The sequence below is a fragment of the Leucoraja erinacea genome, chromosome 33 (genome assembly GCF_028641065.1).
Source record: "Leucoraja erinacea ecotype New England chromosome 33, Leri_hhj_1, whole genome shotgun sequence".
Classification (NCBI taxonomy): Eukaryota; Metazoa; Chordata; class Chondrichthyes; order Rajiformes; family Rajidae; genus Leucoraja; species Leucoraja erinaceus.
The window spans coordinates 23135286-23155381 of record NC_073409.1 but is presented as its reverse complement, the minus strand read 5'-3'; the positions used below and the strand labels follow the sequence as shown (position 1 = coordinate 23155381).

The 20096-nt window shown below is 47.0% G+C and overlaps 1 protein-coding gene across 1 annotated transcript in view; it reads left to right on the top strand.

Annotated features, from left to right (window-relative positions):
- LOC129712505 (cytosolic carboxypeptidase 4-like) overlaps positions 1–20096 on the top strand; it is a 225474-nt gene that overhangs the window by 133512 nt on the left and 71866 nt on the right. The window contains 1 exon segment of the mRNA XM_055660971.1: positions 10400–10580. Within this exon segment, the coding sequence (XP_055516946.1) occupies positions 10400–10580 (181 nt within the window).

The following is a 20096-nucleotide window of genomic DNA, read 5'->3' as shown; positions in this document are numbered from 1 at the left end:
TTTCCATCAATTAGTCAAATTAGCATTGATCTGCTCTTGGCCTCAACCTCCCCTCTTCCTTCCTGTACCTCATAACCCTTCACTTCCCCATGCCCTTATTTGCAGTGGGAACCTATCGTGTAGGAAAGCTCTCCCACGTTTGCTTTTGCAACAGGGGTAATAACAGTTTAACATTAATTCAGTTACAGCAAAGTGCTTTGCAATGCCTTTAGGATGCTGAATATGCTTTATGAATGCAGAAGGGAATTGGATTGTGGAATCTCAAACACAGAAGAAGGACATTTATTGTTAATGCTCAAGCTCCTTGAAAGATATCAGATTAGTCTCACACTTTGTAATTTACTAACCTGGGGTTTCATCTAATTATCATCGATAGTTACACTTGAATGCCCTTTCACTAACATTTCAGGCAGTGTATTCCACATTAGAATAACTCACAGCAAACATAACATTTTCATCATGCCCTGATTCTGCTGCTAATTACTTTGGATTTGAATGTTTTAAATGTAATTTGGGATGTTGGTTTCGCTGGCAAGGCTGAGGTTTATTGCCCATCACCAACAGAGTCTTTGAGCCACTGCACATCGTCAGGAGATGCCACTACTACAAGGCTTTTGGGCAAAAAGTTACCAGAGTTACAAAGGTCTGGATAGATTCTATGTGGTGAGGATGTTTCCATTAGTGGGAGAGTTTAGAACTAGAGGCCACAGCCTCAGAATAAAAGGAAGTATCTTTAGAAAGGAGATGAGGAGGAATTTCTTCAATCAGAGGGCAGTGAATCACAGATGGATGTGGAGGCCAAGTCAATGAGTAAATTTAAAAGCAGAGATTGCTAGATTCTTGATTAGTAAGGGTGTCAGTTATTATGGGGAGAAGGCAGGAGAATAGGGTTGAGAGGGAAAGAAAGATCAACCATGATTGAATAGTGGAGTAGACTTGATGGGCTGAATGGCCTAATTCTGCTCCGTGAACTAATGAACATGATGAAGACACAGTAAAGATGAAAGAACAACAATATATTTTGTCCTGTGTGGTTGGTGTCAGGGGGTTAGAGGTGTGGGTTGTAGCAACCTAGATGAGTAAAGGCAGTGTGGGATGGAGTTTAGAAAGTTTGTTACAGAATGCCCTTCATTTCTTGCTGCATGCTGGGATTTTAAGCAAGGTCAATTTATTTTTCTGAAGGCCACAACATTGCCGATTGTACAGCTGCCTGATCTTTTAGATCTTATTTATTTAAATGCATCCTTACTGCTAGCTGAGCTAAATGCATCTCTGACCTAACACATAATGACACTAATGGGAGTTATCTACAGGCCCCCATACAGTAGCCTGGATATAGGGTGCAAGTTGCAGCAGGAGTTAAAATTGGCATGTAACAAAGGTAATGCCACTGTGGTTACGGGAGATTTCAATATGCAGGTAGACTGGGAAAATCAGGTTGGTTCTGGACCACAAGAAAGGGAGTTTGTAGATTGATTCTGTCTTCACTAAGGAAGACACAAACAATCTCACAGATGTACTAGAGGACAGAGGGCCTATCTGCATCTCAGGGCTACTCAAGGAGGTAGCACCAGAAATCATGGATGCATTGGTGATCATTTTCCAATGTTCTATAGATTCAGGATCAGTTCATGTGGATTGGAGGATAGCTAATGTTATCCCACTTTTCAAGAAAGGAGCGAGAGAGAAAATAGGGAATTGTAGACCAGCTAGCCTGACTTCGGTGGTGGGGATGATGCTGGAGTCAATTATTAAAGAAGTAATAACAGCGCATTTTGATAGCAGTAAAAGGATTGATCCAGTCAGCATGGATTTATGAAGGAGAAATTCTGCTTGACTAATTTTCAGGATTTTTTTGAGGATGTGACAAGTAAAATGGATGAAGGAGAGCCAGTGGATATAGTGCACCTGGACTTTCAGAAAGCCTTTGATAAGGACCCACACAGGAGATTAGTGGGCAAAATTAGACCACATGGAATTGGGGGTAGGGTATTGACATGAATAGAGAATTGGTTGGCAGACCGGAAACAAAGAGTAGGAATAAACGGGTCCCTCTCAGAATGGCAGGCAGTGGTGAGTGGAATGCCGCAAGGCTCGGTACTGGGGCCGCAACTCTTTACCATATATAATTAAAAGTAACACTAGCAAATTAAAAGTAACACTAGCAAATTTGCAGATAACACAAAGTTGGGTGACAGTGTGAACTGTGAGGAGGATGCTAGGAGGTTGCAGGGTGACTTGGACAGGTTGAGTGAGTGGGCAGATGCGTGGCAGATGCAGTATAATGCAGATAGATGTGAAGATATCCACTTTGGCAGCATGAACAAGGAGGTAGATTATTATCTCAATGGTCAGACTAGGAGAAAGGGAAGTGCAACGAGACCTGGGTGTCCTTGTACACCAGTCACTGAAAGTAAACATGCAGGTACAGCAGGCAGTGAAGGAAGCTAATGGCATGTTGGACTTCTGCAGTTGTACAGGGCCCCGGTGAGACCACATCTGGAGTATTGTTTGCAGTTTTGGTCTCCTAATTTGAGGAAGGACATTCTTGCTGTTGAAGCAGTGCAGCATAGGTTCATGAGGTTAATCCCCGGGATGGCGGCACTGTCATATGAGGAAAGGTTGGAAAGTGGGCTAGTATTCACTGGAGTTTAGGATGAGAGGGGATCTTATAGAAACACATGAAATAGTAAGATTAAACGAGAACTTACCAGTTTGAAGTTTGATCTGTATTTTATGAGGAGTTACGATGAGGGATTATGTGAAGAACCCGTTCAGCACGCATGCGCGGCATACTTCAAAGCAGCGGTGTGGAATCACAGATAGACACAGTTATTGAAGTAAACATAGTAAAGATAAGGAGACCAGTTTATGAACTTGACCCATATTATTGAGGGTGGGAGCGGAGGGCACGTAATCCCTCATCGTAACTCCTCATAAAATGCAGATCAAACTTCAAACTGGTAAGTTCTCGTTTAATCTTACTATTTTACTTCGGAGTCAAGCGAGTGATTCCGTGAAGATTTCAAAGCTCTGTGATTTCAAACCGTGTAACAGTTATTACTACATCATTGCCGTAGTCTTTGAGGGAGGAAGTGTGTTATCGTAATCAACCAATGAATCTGTTTGTAGAAAAACACAATGGTATTTTTTAACAATAACAACAAAGAAATTAAATTGCTCCCCTGGGCTTAAATTAAATATTTGCAGTCTGTAAAATCTTTCCTGCAAATAAAACAGGTTTTGCCAAGGGCTTATTATAAAATTTCTGAATGGTCTTTTCCCCCCACCATCCTGCTGTAGCCAGGATGTGGTTTATAGGCAGGTCCATTCTTTTAGCCGTCGATGTGGATGCTGCCCTGGTTGAATGAACTTTGTACATGTTAGTTTTTATCCCAGCAGCTTTTAGCACCTGCTTGAGCCATCTCGAAATGGCTCGTCACCCGATCATAAGGTTTTTTATGACTGACCCACAAGGCTTTTCATCTCCCTCGAATATTTTGGTTGTGTCTATGTAGGATAATAGGGTCATGGCACATAACCGTGTTTTTGGCGGGTAAGCCCGGAATTCCACAACTGGATTAGGTGTTCCTGGACTGCTCTGTTTGATCATTCCCTGGATAACAACAGAGATCTGGTCTGGAGCTGTGAGCATGGTGTCCAGTCGCAATAGGTGTAGTGACTGGCCCTCTGTGCAGTTACAAATGCCATCAACATGAGTGTTTTGAGCATAGATGGTTTCAGGTTGAGGGATCTGGCTGGTGGGCATCCCCTGAGGTATATCAGGACCACACTGACATCCCATATATGGGTGTACCTTGGTCTATGGGTTAGAGTTGTAAATACCCTTCATTAGTTTGACCACCAGCTGGTGGGACCCCATGGCCTGTTGTCCTGGAGCTGGTTTTAAATAGACAGGCAGGGCAATTCTAGCTGTGTTGAAGGCTCTGTAGCTGAGTCCTTCATCGTGGTGAAGGTTCGCTAGGAATTCCAGTACGTTGGTAACTATAGCGGTTGAGTAAGTGGTCCCTGTATCCAAGCAGTACTTCTCCCATTTTTTGATGCTGGACAAGTGTTGTTTTTTAGTGGATATTCGGAGGGATGCTGACATGGTGTTGACGGTTTGTTATGATAATCCCAGTCCCAGAAGTGGTTTGTGCAGCATCTGCAACCCAGGAGTTTGATTTTCTTAAGGCACGGGTGGCTTGTGCCCAACACTGGGTGTTAATAACTCTGGGTCACTGGGGAATACCATCGGAGTTCCAACAACCATGTCATGGAGTATTGGGAACCATGGCTGTGTAGGCCAGTCGGGTACTATCAAAATACTTGAAGCAGAGTCCATTTCTACTGTGCATAGCCCCTGACTGATACGGCAGAAACTGATGTCTCCTTATGAATAGAAGAAAAATGTCCCCAATCCAGCGCAAACGCATCTACCGCTGCTGCCTCAGGGTCTGGTTCCCAAGCGACATACATGGGTACCTGGTGATTTAGTATAGATGCAAATAAATCGATATCTAGTGTACCATATTGCTTGATAACTTTTGTGAAAAATATATATTTTAGTCCATCTACTACTTGTGCTGGATATAGAGTTAGGTGCTCCCCAGTCTTGAGCACTGGCATCTGTTTGGATAACTGACATAGGGTTAGTGATGATAATAGGCTGAAACTATGTCAAACGTTTTTTGCCCACCACTGTAGTTCTGACATTACTTCAGTGGGTAACTTCATGAAACGATCATAATGACCTGTATGTCGTTTTTGGTACAAAGGTCCGAATTATGTAGCTGGAAATGCTGCTGCCATTATCCCAATTACTCTGTTACTTGTCGAGTAGTTGGTGACCATTAAATTGTTGTACGATTGTGCCAATTCAACTATGTTGGCTCTTGGGAATGTTACAGTCACGTAGACTAAATTAATTGTGAAGCCCAAGATGTCCATGATAGAGGATGGCTTCAACTTAGATTTATCTGGATGTGAGACAACCCCAGGGGTTCGAATAACTGTTTGGTAGCTGAACAGCTAACATAGTCAAATTCATGGTCTTGCCTACCATTTAGGATATCATCAAGATATGCCATGACAATATGTTTTTGTCCTCTGAATATTGCCAGAGCTGGTTTTAGTCTCTTGGGCTGATGTGAGCCCATTGGGTAATGCTTTAAACTGCTATAGCTGCCCCATCCAGTTACATTTCAGGTATCTGCGATGATCCTTGTGCATGGTACTAAATGGTAAACATCTTTAAGATGAATGCTTGCCATGAAGTATCCTTTGGAATTTAGTTGTTTGGCAGTAACAACCGGTTCCATTTTGAAATGTATATACTTAACAAACATATTTAGTGAAGTTAAGCCAATGATGATGGGACATCCGCCATCTTTTTAGGGTTTAGTGAATATATTTGATACGAATTGCAAGGGTTCAGGTTTCCCCATGACACCCTTTGTAATTATTCTCACCAGTTCAGCTTGTCCCTCTTGTTTCTTTAACGGATAGAGGAAAAATACCCTCTGGGGTGAATGTTGACCTGGTGGCAATTTTTCTAGTATGAATTGTATTCACTAATGTCATTGAGTATATACTGATCACTCGTGATAGGCTCCCATGTGTTGGTATGCTCTATGTACTGGTAGGAATCAGACCCACCTACCTCCATGGTTATGGGTATTCTTCTGTTTCCTGTCGGTCCAACGAGTGTTGCACGTCGTTTGACGTGGCGGTGACGTTGGGGGGTGGCACATTTTCCATGGGGTCCGCTCTGGGCCCTGGTCTAAATAAGACTTTCATCAGTCCGATATGGTAGACGTTAACTGATGGATGCGATGGGGTGCTGCTGCGTAGGAATTACTGTTTTTGGTTACTCGTCCCAACCCCGCCCTCATGAGCCGAAAGTTTTGTAAAACCTCTTGCATGTCCTTCATATGCTTTGTGAGGTTTTTGCCACAGAGCAGTGGGTCTGGCTCTGTGGCTGGGGTCTTATGACTTGTTTACGAAGGTTGTGGTCATCTCCGTATTTGTCCATGGAACGAGGAAAAAACGATGTGATGGCTGTCGTCAGGCTTTTAACGCCTCCTGCACGTGGGGTTTCCACGTAGCTGTCCACCACACCTAGCAGCTCTTCCTGTTCCTGCACCCCTTGCATACTCCCGAGATCTTCAGCCATTGCCCCTGTTCTTGACCAGCCCAGTCCTGGTCACCAAAGCTATCCTCTGGAAAGGAGGAAGCAATGGACAGTGCACAAGGCACTGTGGAGGGTGTGCCTGACCCCCTCTGCGAGAGCGCCCCACCTGTGGTGCACCTCGCTGGAGCTCCTGCTCCAAGAGCCGATCCATGCGGTTCATGCGGCTGTCTCTCCCCCGCCTGGGTGGAGGGACGTCCCCATCCGATAAGTCGGAGCCACCGACCGGAAAGCCTCTTCCTTGACTTTTACATCCAACTCGCTGCTCAGGCGCTAGCGGGGCTGGGCTCGGTCGCGGTGTCGGGGTAGCGGAACGCCCGGTAAGCGGTCCTACCGCCTTGTTGCTGCCCCCGCGAGATTAACCGCTCCTCCGTGGAGTCGAGCGGGGACAGGTCTGTGCAGGCGGATGTCTTTCCTCCCGGGCGGGTGGAAAGACGTCCCATCCGATAAGTCGGAGCCACCGGCCGGATGCCTCCGTGGCGTTACTCCAGCCCGCTGCTTAGGCGCTAGCGGGGCTGGGCTCGGCACAGTGTTGGGATAGCAGAGTGCCGGGTAAGCGGTCCTACCGCCTTGTTGCTGTCCCCGCGGTGGAAACGCTCCTCCGTGGAGTCGAGCGGGGACAGGTCTGTTCCATTGCTGCCCCCGCAATGGATACGCTCCTCCGTGGAGTCGAGCGGAGCGGACAGGTTTGTTGCAGAGCCTTTCTTCTCTGCCGGACAGCAGAAGGCTCCCTGTGAAGGAAACCAACGTCAGCTTACCTGACGTCAATTCTTTCACCTCCATAGCGGGAGAGCTCGACTCCCGCTGTGCCGCTGTTGCTCCGCTGGACGTAATGCCGCGCATGCGTGCTGAACGGGTTCTTCACGGAATCACTCACGTGACTCTGAAGTAAAATTATAAAGGACAAGCTAGATGCTGGAAACATGTTCCCAATGTTGGAGGAGTCCAGAACCAGGGGCCACAGACTAAGAATCAAGGAGAGGCCATTTAAAGCTGAGATGAGAAATAAAAGTTATCATCCAGTGAGTTGTGATTTTGTGGAATTCTCTGCCACAGAATGCAGTAGAGACCAATTCACTGGATGAATTTAAAGAGAGTTAAATAGAGCTCTAGGGGTTAGTGGAATCAAGGGATACAATATGAGGAGAAGGCAGGCACGGGTTACTGATTGTGGATGATCAGCCATGATCACAATGAATGGCGGTGCTGGCTCCAAGGGCCAAATGGCCTCTTCCTGCACCTATTTTCTATGTTTCTATGTTTCTATAAAGGTACCTCAGCCCTGTTCATTTGCCCAGTAAATGCTTCCTCTTCTCTCTCCATCTGCCTTTAACCCTGTGACTATGAATTGAAAGTTTTGCTTAGTCTAATTTAGTTTAGAGATACAGCACGAAAACAGGCCCTTCATTCCACTGAGTCTGCGCTGACTATGATCACCCATACACTTGTTCTATCCAACACACTTCACAGAGGTCGATTAACCTACAAACTTGCACGTCTTTGGAACGTGGGAGGAAACAGGAGGACCTGGAGAAAACCCAAGCGGCCACAGGGAGAACATGCAAACTCCGTACAGACAGCACCCATAGTCAGGATCAAACCCGTGTCTCTGGCGCTGTAAGGCAGCAACTTTACCGCTTACATTCATATCTTTCAAGGGTTTCTGTTTCTGAACCCCTATTTTGTTAATTCCTTTCAAAATATTATTTATCGGCCCATTTCACAGCTCTGCCTCTGTCCTCTCAGTTTGGTATTCTTTAACCACTAAATGCCCAGATATTGAGCCATTTATAATCATCAGCTCAATTTCAAGGAAAGACACAAAATTCCGGAGTAACTCAGCGGGTCACGCAGCATCTCAGTCTGAAGAGTATGTCCCAGCCCAAAATGTCACCTATAATTTTTCTCCAGTAATGATGGCTGACCCGCTGAGTTATTCCAGCACTTTGCGTCTATCCCCGGAGAACATGGATATGTGACGTTTGAGGTCAGGACCCTTCTTCAGACTGATTGAAGGGTCCTGACCTGAAACGTCACCAATCCATGTTCTCCAGGGATGCTGCTTGACCTGCGGAGTTACTCCAGCATTGTGTGTCTTTCCTTAGTAAACCAGCACCTGCAGTTCCTTGTTTCTGCATTCGCACTCAATTTATATTTTGTGTCACACACCCATTGCCCCTTTAATGTCACAGACTGCAATTTTGCTAAAAGTCTATTATGAGGCGTTTTATCAAATGTAATTTGAAAGTCCATATGCATAACATCAGTGGCTGTATCGATTCTCCCTCTACTTCAGAGAAGCATTAAATCAAATCTGTCAGACACAATTTGCCTTTGCTGTCTCAGTTGGCTGTCATCTATTAACCCTCGTTATTCAAAGTGAAATTAATTTTGTTGCAGTTCATGGAATTTTGGAGATCATACACACTCCCCACCCTGAGGGTTGGTTGCACTGTAGTTACCAGGTTTTGTGCTGCTCAGCATCATTGAGCAGGTGTGAAGCGCTATAGGTGGGAGTCTTTCCTTCAGCCTTCCCTGTGGCCATGAGCCATGAGACTTCTGCACAGCAGCTGGGAATGTTTACTAGCCGATAGCAAACATTGCCTTCAGGCACTGGGAGTCTGTTGGTTTTGTTATTTTTTATCTTGCCATTGTGCTGGGCTTTGATCAATCAGCAAGATATTGCTGTTACTAAAAACGACCAATTCTCATCTCCATTGATTTTGACTGAGTTGTAACAGTCGGGTTATCTGTGAACATTATTGAAATGCCAATCTACAACGTGTCAAGCAGTAGAGTAGATACAAAGATAGACACCAAATGCTGGAGTAACTCAGCAGGTCAGTCAGCATCTCTGGAAAAGTGGAATAGGTGACGTTTTGTGTTGGGACCCATCTTCAGACTGAAGAAGCGTCTTGACCCGAAATATAACCTATTCCTTTTTTCCAAAGACGCTGCCTGTCCCGCTGAGTTACTCCAGCATTTTGTGTCTATCTTCGATATAAACCAGCATCTGCCGTTGGTTCCTACACAGTACAGTAACATATAACATATAACATATAACAATTACAGCAGCACGGAAACAGGCCATCTCGACCCTTCTAGTCCGTGCCGAACACATAATCTCCCCTAGTCCCATATACCTGCGCTCAGACCATAACCCTCCATTCCCTTCCCATCCATATAACTATCCAATTTATTTTTAAATGATAAAAACGAACCTGCCTCCACCACCTTCACTGGAAGCTCATTCCACACAGCTACCACTCTCTGAGTAAAGAAGTTCCCCCTCATGTTACCCCTAAACTTTAGACCCTTAATTCTCAAGTCATGTCCCCTTGTTTGAACAAACCTAAAAGTAGGTTTGCCTTTATCATTAATCCACGTGCACATGGCAGCCAGCCGACAGTTGCTTGCTTTTTTCTTTTTTTTCTCACTTTTAATGTAATTTTAATTTCAAGTTTTCGTCTACCTAGTTATATATTGTCTGAAGAAGGGTTTCGGCCCGAAACGTTGCCTATCTCCTTGGCTCCATAGATGCTGGTGTTTCTCCAGGATTTTTGTGTACCTTGTGTGTTGTGATTGTTGGCCGACCAATTTCCCTCTGCGGATGAATAAAGCTTTATTGTATCATATTGTATCATATTGTATAGTGATGAAAGTTTTTGATGTGAAATAATAACCTGGGCCAAAGGTTGGCATTCAGGTCGGCGGAGTCCGGTCGGAGTTGGGGTCGGCGGAGCAGCCGGTGGAGCCCGTGGCTGGGGCCCGGGTCAGCACCACGGAGGGCGGTGGGAGGTCAACAGCGGTGAGGCCTGTGGGTGGTGGGGCCTCGGTGATGCCTCCTTCGTGGGTCGACTTGTGGTCGATGAGTGAGTGGAGGACCACTGTGAGGGGGGAGGGGAAGAACAATGGAGGACCTGGGCTGCCGTGAGGGAGGTGGGTTGGGGGAGGGGAACAATGGACAATAGGGGGGGAAGGGTCAAATGACAATGGGGACCCGGCGTGGGGGAACCCCTGGGAGGTGGAGGACAAAAGCGGGAGCCAGTGTGCTATGTAACTTTGCCAGTGCTGTGGGTGGCTGCTCTTTGTATACATTGTGTATGCAAACAAAGAATCTCACTGTGCCTTGTCACATGTGACATTAAAGTATTCCTATTCCTCCTATCCCTATTGCATTCTAACCGGGTACCTGGTGCTATGTTGCAGGGAATCGCCAGTACATAGTCCTGACAGGGCGAGTCCATCCGGGGGAAAGCAATGCCAGTTGGGTCATGAAAGGGACCCTGGAATTTCTCATCAGTAACAACCCCATTGCTCGCTGCCTGCGTGACGCTTACATCTTCAAAATCATTCCCATGCTGAACCCAGACGGGGTCATCAATGGCTGGTGAGTAGAACAACTGGAGACAGATCTGATGTCAATCTTTGTGCTGTGTCTACATTCTCTACAACATAAGAATGAGAGGCAGTGTCATGGAAACAAGACTATGATGGGCTTGAGAGGCTGGGTACTAAGTGGACAGACGTCTCGATTGATGGCTTGATAGTCTATGGAAAACCTATTGAAACAGTGAGGCTGGTATGAAGAGGGATTTCCTGTAGACTTTGGAGTACTCCATCTCAGAGATCTGTGAATGTTGATTCATTGGATAGCTCAAACCTGGCATTGATGGATTATTGAATGACAAGGTCACCGAGGTTCATGGATCAGTTCAACCATAATCCTATTGAATGATGGAACAGGCTAGATGGGCTGAATGACCTACTCCTGAGGGTCAATTTGAGAAGAAGCTTCTGTTCAACTTGTTTATGTAAGTTCAGCCCATTAACTTCTGTAACCCAGTCTCAATGTTTTTACATGCTTCACTGAGATGTTGTCTCCTCCAGCCCGGTGGTGATACAAAAGGCACCGCCAAGCATTCACCCACATACTCACCTCATGGAGAATCATCACAACCTAGTTTGTGCTCTGTCCAAGTCTCACATTCTCTGAGCAATTCCACAACAATCTGGAAATGTTGGCAAAGTCCAGGGGAAACTAGGCCTCTATCATTGAATGGGATTTCTATTAAGCCATTGCTATTAAGATGAAAGCTTAGATGGGACATTAAGTCGACGAATTGGGCCAAAGACTTGTTTCTGTGCTTGATGATTCTGTGACTATGACTCATCCTTACACTTAAGAGCCTGTCCCACTTGGGTGTAATTTACGAGACAGGCTGGTAGTGACTGTCGCGCGAAAATCGTCTAGCAGCCGTGCGCGAAGTACTCTTGAGGGCCCTGCTAGCTTTGGGCGCCATTTGCGATGTCGTTCATACTTAGTTTGACCTCCATGGCAAGGATTTTTCCAGTGAAAAATTTTCAAAACTACGCGCGCTTTATACCCGGGTGGTCAAATGGCCCACCGACGGCGTACCAGCGGCACATGGTTACGGATATTGACGCATGGTGACACATAATAAATTAGCATAGGCAATGTTCGTGCATCACTGTGCGTAATCATGCATCACCACGCGCTACACATACGCTGTCAGTACGTCAGCGTGCGTAAGGGATACGACACACAGGCGGCGCTCGAGGATTTTGAGCATTCCAAATTCCTGAAGCGCCGCGTGTTACCGCGTTTCACTGCATACGCCACCACGCCTCACCCCGTGCCATGCGGCGTCACCACCCGACAACCATTTTTTAGGATGTCGCGTAAATGACGAATAAATGATGCCCAGGTGGGACAGGCCCTTTAATCTCAACAGCTTCATTGCTATAAACTGTGAAACGGATGCTAACTAGGTAAAATGGCGGTGGCGCATGCACACCGCGACACCCTGTGTCTCCCTAGAATGGGAAAAATAGCGACGATCCCCTTACCTGCTTCAAGGCTGCTCACTCGGAGCAGTCTTGTAACCATCTCGTACAGCCGACAGGAACTTCTGGACTTCGGTTCCTGCGGCTGCAACAACTTTCTGGACGATCTCCCTCTTCCGTCTGAGCTCATCAGAGCAACAGAGCACCCGACTGGAGACCGCAAGGTGAGTCGCGGGGTTGGAGACCGCAATCCGACCCGCGGAACCCAACCGACCCTCGGCCCTCACCCGACCCCCGGCCCTCACCCGACTCTCAGAGCCGAACCATCCCGCGGAGCTGGAGAACGCCAGGTGAGCCCCGGAGCTGGAGAACGCCACCCGACCCGTGGAGCTGGAGAACGCCACCCGACCCGTGGAGCTGGAGAACGCCACCCGACCCGTGGAGCTCACATGACCCTCGCAGCTGGAGACCGACACCCGACCCGCTGGGCTGGAGAACGCCAGGTATGCCCCGGGGCTGAAGACCGCCTGCGGAGTAATGCAGAAGTGGAGCAACGGAGCGGCAGAACACCAGCGCGCACCAAGCCAGCTCGGCCCACCAGAAGCACCAACAGACGGCGACGCGTACGAAAACACCGCCGGGGACGCAGAGGTGGGTTAAAGGCCAGGTTAGAGCTAGCCCCACACAGGGTAGCGATTCCTAGCCTTTCCCTCGCCAACGTGCGCTCACTGGCAAACAAAATGGATGAATTCCGGCTAAGGATCACCTCCCACAACCGGATCAAGGACTGCAACATCCTGATCTTCATGGAAACTTGGGGCGTCATTTACTCCGAGCGGACAGGACATCAGACTCCGGCAAGACCAGAGGTGGGGGCCTGTGCATTTATCTAAATAAAGCATGGTGCACAGACTCCACCATCATCGAGAGTCACTGCTCAGCTAACCTTGAGTTCCTCTTGGTTAGATGCAGACCGTTCTATCTGCCCAGAGAGTTCACCTCCACTGTTGTGACTGCAGCCTATATCCCTCCTGATGCTAATGCCAAGCTTGCAATGAAAGAGCTGCATACTGCCATTAGCAAACAACAGATGCACAACCCCGAGGCAGCCTTCATTGTTGCGGGTGACTTCAATCACTCCAACCTGAAGACTGTACTCCCCAAATTCCACCAACATGTATCCTTCCCCACTAGAGTAGACAAGACACTGGACAAAGTCTACACAAACATGGCTGAAGCTTACAAAGCCATCCCCCTCCCCCACCTTGGTCAGTCTGATCACGTCTCATTGTTCCTGCTCCCTAAGTACTCCCCACTCATCAGGCGGGTTAAACCAACTGTGAGGACAGTTAAAGTCTGGTCAGAGGAAGCGGACTTCACACTTCAGCAGTGTTTTGGAAACACTGACTCGAAGGCGTTTGCAGCCCAGGCCACCCTTGACTCCCACACGGACATTATGATCATGGCTGATCATCCAACTCAGTATCCCGTACCTGCCTTCTCTCCATACCCCCTGATCCCCTTAGCCACAAGGGCCACATCTGACTCCCTCTTAAATATAGCCAATGATCTGGCCTCAACTTCCCTCTGTGGCAGAGAGTTCCAGAGATTCACCACTCTCTGTGTGAAAATGCATCACAGTATGGTATGGCAACTGCTCTGTCTCCGACCGGAAGGCATTGCAGAGGGTGGTGAAAATTGCCCAACGCATCACCGGTTCCTCGCTCCCCTCCATTGAGTCTGTCCAAAGCAAGCGTTGTCTGCGGAGGGCGCTCAGCATCGCCAAGGACTGCTCTCACCCCAACCATGGACTGTTTACACTCCTACCATCCGGGAGGTGCTACAGGTCTCTCCGTTGCCGAACCAGCAGGTCGAGGAACAGCTTCTTCCCGGCGGCTGTCACTCTACTCAACAACGTACCTCGGTGACTGCCAATCACCACCCCCCCCCCCCCCACCTCCCACCCCCCCGGACACTTATTATTATTTATTCAAATCATGTGCTATGTAGCTCTTCCAGGGAGATGCTAAATGCATTTCGTTGTCTCTGTACTGTACACTGACAATGACAATTAAAATTGAATCTGAATCTGAATCTAAGTGACGGACCCAGTACGGGAACAGAAACTACGGCAATTCACATTCACCTGAAGCAGCCAAACCTGTGGGCAATCAACCACATTTGGAATTGAGAAACATGCATGCGGGCACTTGTCAGTAATCATGTCTCGGATGTTTAAACACACTGTGCTACATTTGGTTAAAACAGCATATTCACGGCTTTCTTTCATCACTACCACGTGGAATCTCCCGAGAGGAAAAGTCGACATCGAGTTATTCTCAGCACAAAGGCTGCGAACAGTGACGTCTGTGTAATGGAAATATTGATGAAGGTTAATCAAGTTGATAAACTGGTAAATACTTTAACTTTGTGAGAGTGAGCAACAGAAAAAAAAACCAAGATAAATACTAACAAATTTAAGCATCATGGTATCTGCAGATTTGTTCCTGGGATGGGAAGTTCCCAGGCTGGTTATCTCACTCAGTGAATTTCACGATTCTGTTCTCACCATATTCATTCATGTTGCCTAGTGTTTCACAGTCCACATACAGAATCTACAAACCTTGTGTCAGTCAGTATTGCTCACAGAGATTGGAATGTGAGGCACCAATGAGGAGTATAATGCGCAGTGTGTGTTCAGGCCAAGGGTCTACTTCAGGACTGCCTGTGCCGACAGGCTAGAAAATGTTCACCATCACGTTCCTGGTTGACAGTGGGCGGCCCGGTGGCACAGCGGTAGTTGCTACCTTACTGTACCAGAGACCCAGGTTCTATGGGTGCTTGGCAGTTTTTACAGTTCAGTTTAATTTATTGTCATGGGCACATTGAAAAGCTTTTTGTCACGTGCTAACCAGTCAGCAGAAAGACAATACATGATTACAATTGATCCATCTACAGTGTATAGATACATGATAAGGGAATAAAGTTTCGTGCAAGGTAAAGCCAACAAAGTCCGATCAAGGATAGTCCGAGGGTCAACAACAAAGTAGATAGTAGTTCAGCACTGCTCTCTGGTTGTGGTGGGATGATTCAGTTGTCTGACAACGGCTGGGAAGAAACTGTCCCTGAATCTGGAAGTGTGCGTTTTCACACTTCTATACATTTTGCCTGATGGAAGAAGGGAGAAGAGGGAGTGGCCAGGGTGCGTCTCATCCTTGATTATGCTGCTGGCCTTGCCGAGGCAGCGTGAGGTATAAATGAAATCAACAGAAGGGAGGTTGGTTTGTGTGATGACCTGGGCTGCTGCAATATCTTACAGACCTGGGTGGAGCTGTTCCCAAACCAAGATGTGATGCATCCTGATCAAACACTTTCTATGGTGCATCTGTAGAAGTTTGTGAGAGTTGTAATGGACATGCCAAACTTCCTAAGCCTTCTAAGGAAGTAGAGGCGTTGGCGTGCCTTCTTGATCGGTGCCTTCTTGGTCGTTGTCTGTACAGAGTCTGTAAGTTCTTCCTGTGACCTGTGTGTGTTTTCTCCAGGAGCTCCGGTTTCCTACAACACTTTAAAGAATGTACAGGTTTGTAGTCTAATTGGCTTGGTATAAATGTAAATTGTCCCTAGAGTGTGTAGTATAGTGCTAGTGTACGGGGTGATCGCTGGTCAGCACAGACTCGGTGGGTTGAAGGGCCTGCTTCCGTGCTGTATCCCTAAACTAAACTAAACCAAACTAAACCACTTCAAACATTAAATGAGAATACCTAATTTGTAATCAATTTCAGCAAGAAATGCTTTGATGACTGTGATCTAATACAGACAATTAGAGTCTATCCGAACCAGAACTTATCAATGAACAGGGAGATTCATTCTCTGCTAAAACCCATATCCAAGGCTTTTAAGATGAATGATAATAATAATAATAATAATAAATTTTATTTATGGGCGCCTTTCAAGAGTCTCAAGGACACCTTACAAAATTTAGCAAATAGAGTAAAAACATGTAAGCGGAATGAAATAAATAGTAAAGACATCACCAGTACACAAATTAAAGACAGAATTCAATCCAAAGACAAAAATCAAAAACACAATATGAAGAGAGAGAGCAGCGGCAGCTAAAGCGCGCCAGCGTACACTCTCCCTTCCAGCAGCCATCTTGGACACAGACTAAAATAATCATTTACACACAAAAAAAACATCCCCCCACAATGGTTACCGCTGTGGGGGAAGGCACAATTTCCAGTCCCCATCCCCAGTTCTCCCATAGTCAGGCCTATTGAGGCCTCCACAGTTGCCTCTATGGAGGCCCGATGTTCCTGGCCGTTCTCACCGGGTGGTGTTGCTCTGGCGTCGGGAGAGTCCTCACAGCGGCTGGGACGGCTGGAACGGCTGATTCTCTACCGGAGTCCGTGGCATTCCGAAGCCGACAAGGTCGCATTGGCTGGTGCTCCAAGGCTCCCGATGTTAAAGTCGGCGCCGCCGCCCATGGCTGGCCGCTCCACAGTCCCGCAGCTCGACGGTGTTGATCACGGCGGTCTCAGCGCGACGACCCAGGCAAGGCATCACTCGCTCCGCTCCGCAATAGCGCTCCAGCGCTGTGCCACCACCAAAGCTGAAGGTGCTGGGCGGTCCCCGCTGGGAAAACGCCGCTCCACTCCCGCTGGTAGGCCGCAAAGACGGATCGACGGTGCAGCCCGGGGAAAAAGCTGCCTCTCCGACCAGGTAGGGACCTAGAAAATAGTTTTCCCCCTTCCCCCCACCCCCCCCACACATAAAAAAGGCAAATTCCCCAACAAACATAGGAGAAAAATTCACTAAAAACTAATAAAAAAAGTGAATTGAACGGACAGTTGCTGGTTAGCAGCCGTTCCCCAGGATGGCTCCTCCTCCACTCTGGTCCTGCGCTGGACAAGAGGGTGAAGTATGATCTCCAAGCAGAATATGAGGTGCTGTTCCACAGATTTGTCTGCGGCTTCACTCTGGCAACAGTGGAGGCCCAGGACGGGAAGGTCAGTGTGGGAGTGGGAAGAGGAGTTAGCAACCGGGAGATCCCGTATTGGCCGATCCAGCACAGATTTTCAGCTAAACAATTGGCGTTCCAGTCTACATTTGGTCTTGCCAATGTACGGGAGACCACCCCCCTCCTTCTTTCCCAGCTCCTCCTCCTCCCCTCCACTCATCCACTCCTCGTCTCCTCATCTCCCTGTCTACCCCCCGTATCTCTTCCTCTCCCTCCCCCAACCAATTTTAACCCCAGTAACGTTAGGGACTTTTTGGTAACAATTCCTCTTCCTATTCCCACACCGACCTTTCTGTCCAGGGCCATCTCCATTGCATCCATCTCCACTATTCCACACAAAACTGGAGGAACAGCTCCTCCTATTCAGTTTGGGTGGCTTACAACCTAATGATATGAATATTGAATTCTCCAATTTTGGTTAACCTCTAACAAATCATCCTCTTGGTTAACCTCTTCCCCTCCCATTTCTTCCCCGCACCCCTTTCTCTACCTGTACTCCCACCTATTTGTCCCCCTCCTCCAGCATTCTCTCCTCTGGCTTCACACTTCGCAACACCAATCCTGCCACAAACCTTGTGCTTTTATCTCTGGACTTTGTTCCAAGCACTTGCACATCAATCCCCCCTCACCTGTGTCCACTTACTACCTGTCATGCTTTGTCCTGCCTCTTCTCTCTTCCACCCTTCCCTCACCCCCCCTCCCCCCCCTCCCCCCCCCCCCCCAATCAGTCTGAAGAAGGATCCTGAGCCAAAATGTCACCTATCCATGTTCTCCAGAGATGCTGCCTGACCCGCTGAGTTACTCCAGCAATTTTTGTCCTTTCATTAATTTTCATAGGTGTCTACGATTCAGCATATCCATGAGTGTTATTTCAAGCTTCTACAGATACAGAATGAAGAGTATTCTGGTGGGATGCTTCTCAGCCAGGTGTGGCAAATGCTCTGCTCATGACTGCCTGACCCCGCAGAGAGTGGTGAACACAGCCATAGACCATTATTAGCTACGAGAAGGTGACAACAAAGCAAACAGAGATACATTGTAATCAAGGGGACAGACAGACTGGGAAGGGGGAGGGATGGAGAGAGAGGGAAGTTAGCAAAGTCACTATTCCACTATTGGGTTGTAGACTGCCCAAGCTGCCCGATACATTGTATCTCGGTTTGCATTGTCATCACCTTCTCCCAGCTGACAATGGTCTATTCTACATTCTCCTTGATCCCCATCTCTTTTGATCTCTTACACTTCCTTTTCTCTCCCTCTGTCTCCCCTGATGCTCAGTCTGAAGAAGGATCTTGACCCGAAACGTCACCCATTCCTTCTATCCAGAGATGCTGCATGTCCCGCAAATTACTCCAGCATTTTGTGTCTATCTTTATTGTAAACTAGCATCTGCAGTTCCTTCCTACTGTTAATTCTACCTCATTCTGTTATTCATGAATCCTCTTTTGCACAACTTTGATTTTGACTATAATCTTGCAACATTCTGCCTCTTTGCATTGGTCATTGTATCTATTTTTTTATTAGTTGATATTCTCCGTATGTTGTTGTACTGTGAGCTTTATCTGAGCAAAGTATTTCATTGCACCGTGGTGTAAATAAACTAGTCTGAAATCCCATTGCACCACTGGAGTTGACGAGCATATTATCTTTCATTTGTGAAAGTGGATTATCAATAAATCTGTAAATCCTTCAGTTAATGATTAAATGTGGCATTGGCATTGAATCATAGACTAGTTATGTCACAGGAAGCCCTCGGGTCTGTTGACGAGTTTATAGAAGAAGCAAGTTGTTGAAAGAATGAGTTCTAGCACGGAAACTGGTCATTTGTCTCCTCGAGGAGCTACGATCCATTGATATTCATCCATTGATATTAAAACTATCGATGAGGTCCCTGAAGACAGAAACAAAATGCAGGAGTAACCCAATGGATCAGGCAGCATCTCTGGAGAAAAGGAATAGGTGACGTTTTGGGTCGAGACGCTTCTACAGACTGTGTTTCTCCAGGCTCACACATAGAAACAGCCCTACAATATGTGCCTTCCCACTGCATTTTCAATTTGAATGTTTCCTCAAAGTTATAAACTATTTGCTTATGATTCAAGTCAATAACATTTTGTCAAAAACCTGGATGTTTGAGTTTACCACGAGCATTGCAATGGGTCCTTCATTAGCAACCACCTGCCTTTACACACATCCCAACCTCTGTACCTCAAACCTGACATATAGCCAGCCCTGTTACTGCATAGCCGCCTGTTCCTACTCTTTACCCCTGGTTTATTCCATACAGTATTCTCCCTGTGTTTGGTCGGCGTTTATAAAGGGGCGGGTAAATTCTCTGGGAAGAGTCAGCTGCTTTTGACTCAAGTCTAACACATGTCCACAAGTTATAAGAATAGAATAAGGCCATTCGGCCCATCAAGACTAACTACTCCGCCATTCAATCAAAGCTCATCTATCAGGCGACAGATAGCACAATGGGCTAAGAGTTCGGCTGGCGACCGGAAGGTAGCCGGTTCAAATCCTGCTTGGAGTGCTACTGTCGTTGTGTCCTTGGGCAAGACACTTCACCCACCTTTGCCTGTAATGGAATGTACGGCGGCAGGCGCGGGCACACCGCGACGCCCTGTGTCTCCCTTTCAAGGGAGATGCTAAAAATGCATTTCGTTGTCTCTGTACTGTACACTGACAATGACAATAAATTGAATCATTTCATTTCATTTCATTTTTTTTTTTCATTTCATTTCATTTCATTTCATTTCATTTCATTTCATTTCCCTCTCAACTGAATTCTCCTGCCTTCTCCCCAAAACAGCTGACAGCCGTACTGACCAAGAATCTGACAATCTCCGCCTTAAAAATATCAATCGACAGCCTCCACAGCCATCTGTGACGATAAATTCCGCACATTCACCGCCCTCTGAACAAAGAAATTCCTCCCCATCTCCTCTTTAAAGGTTCATCCTCTTATTCTGAGGCTCTGGCCTCTGGTCCTAGACTCTCCCGCTAGTGAAAACATCCTCTCCACATCCGCTCTATCTAGACATCTTCCCAGGACTTGATTGCCACCTCCTCATCAGCCCT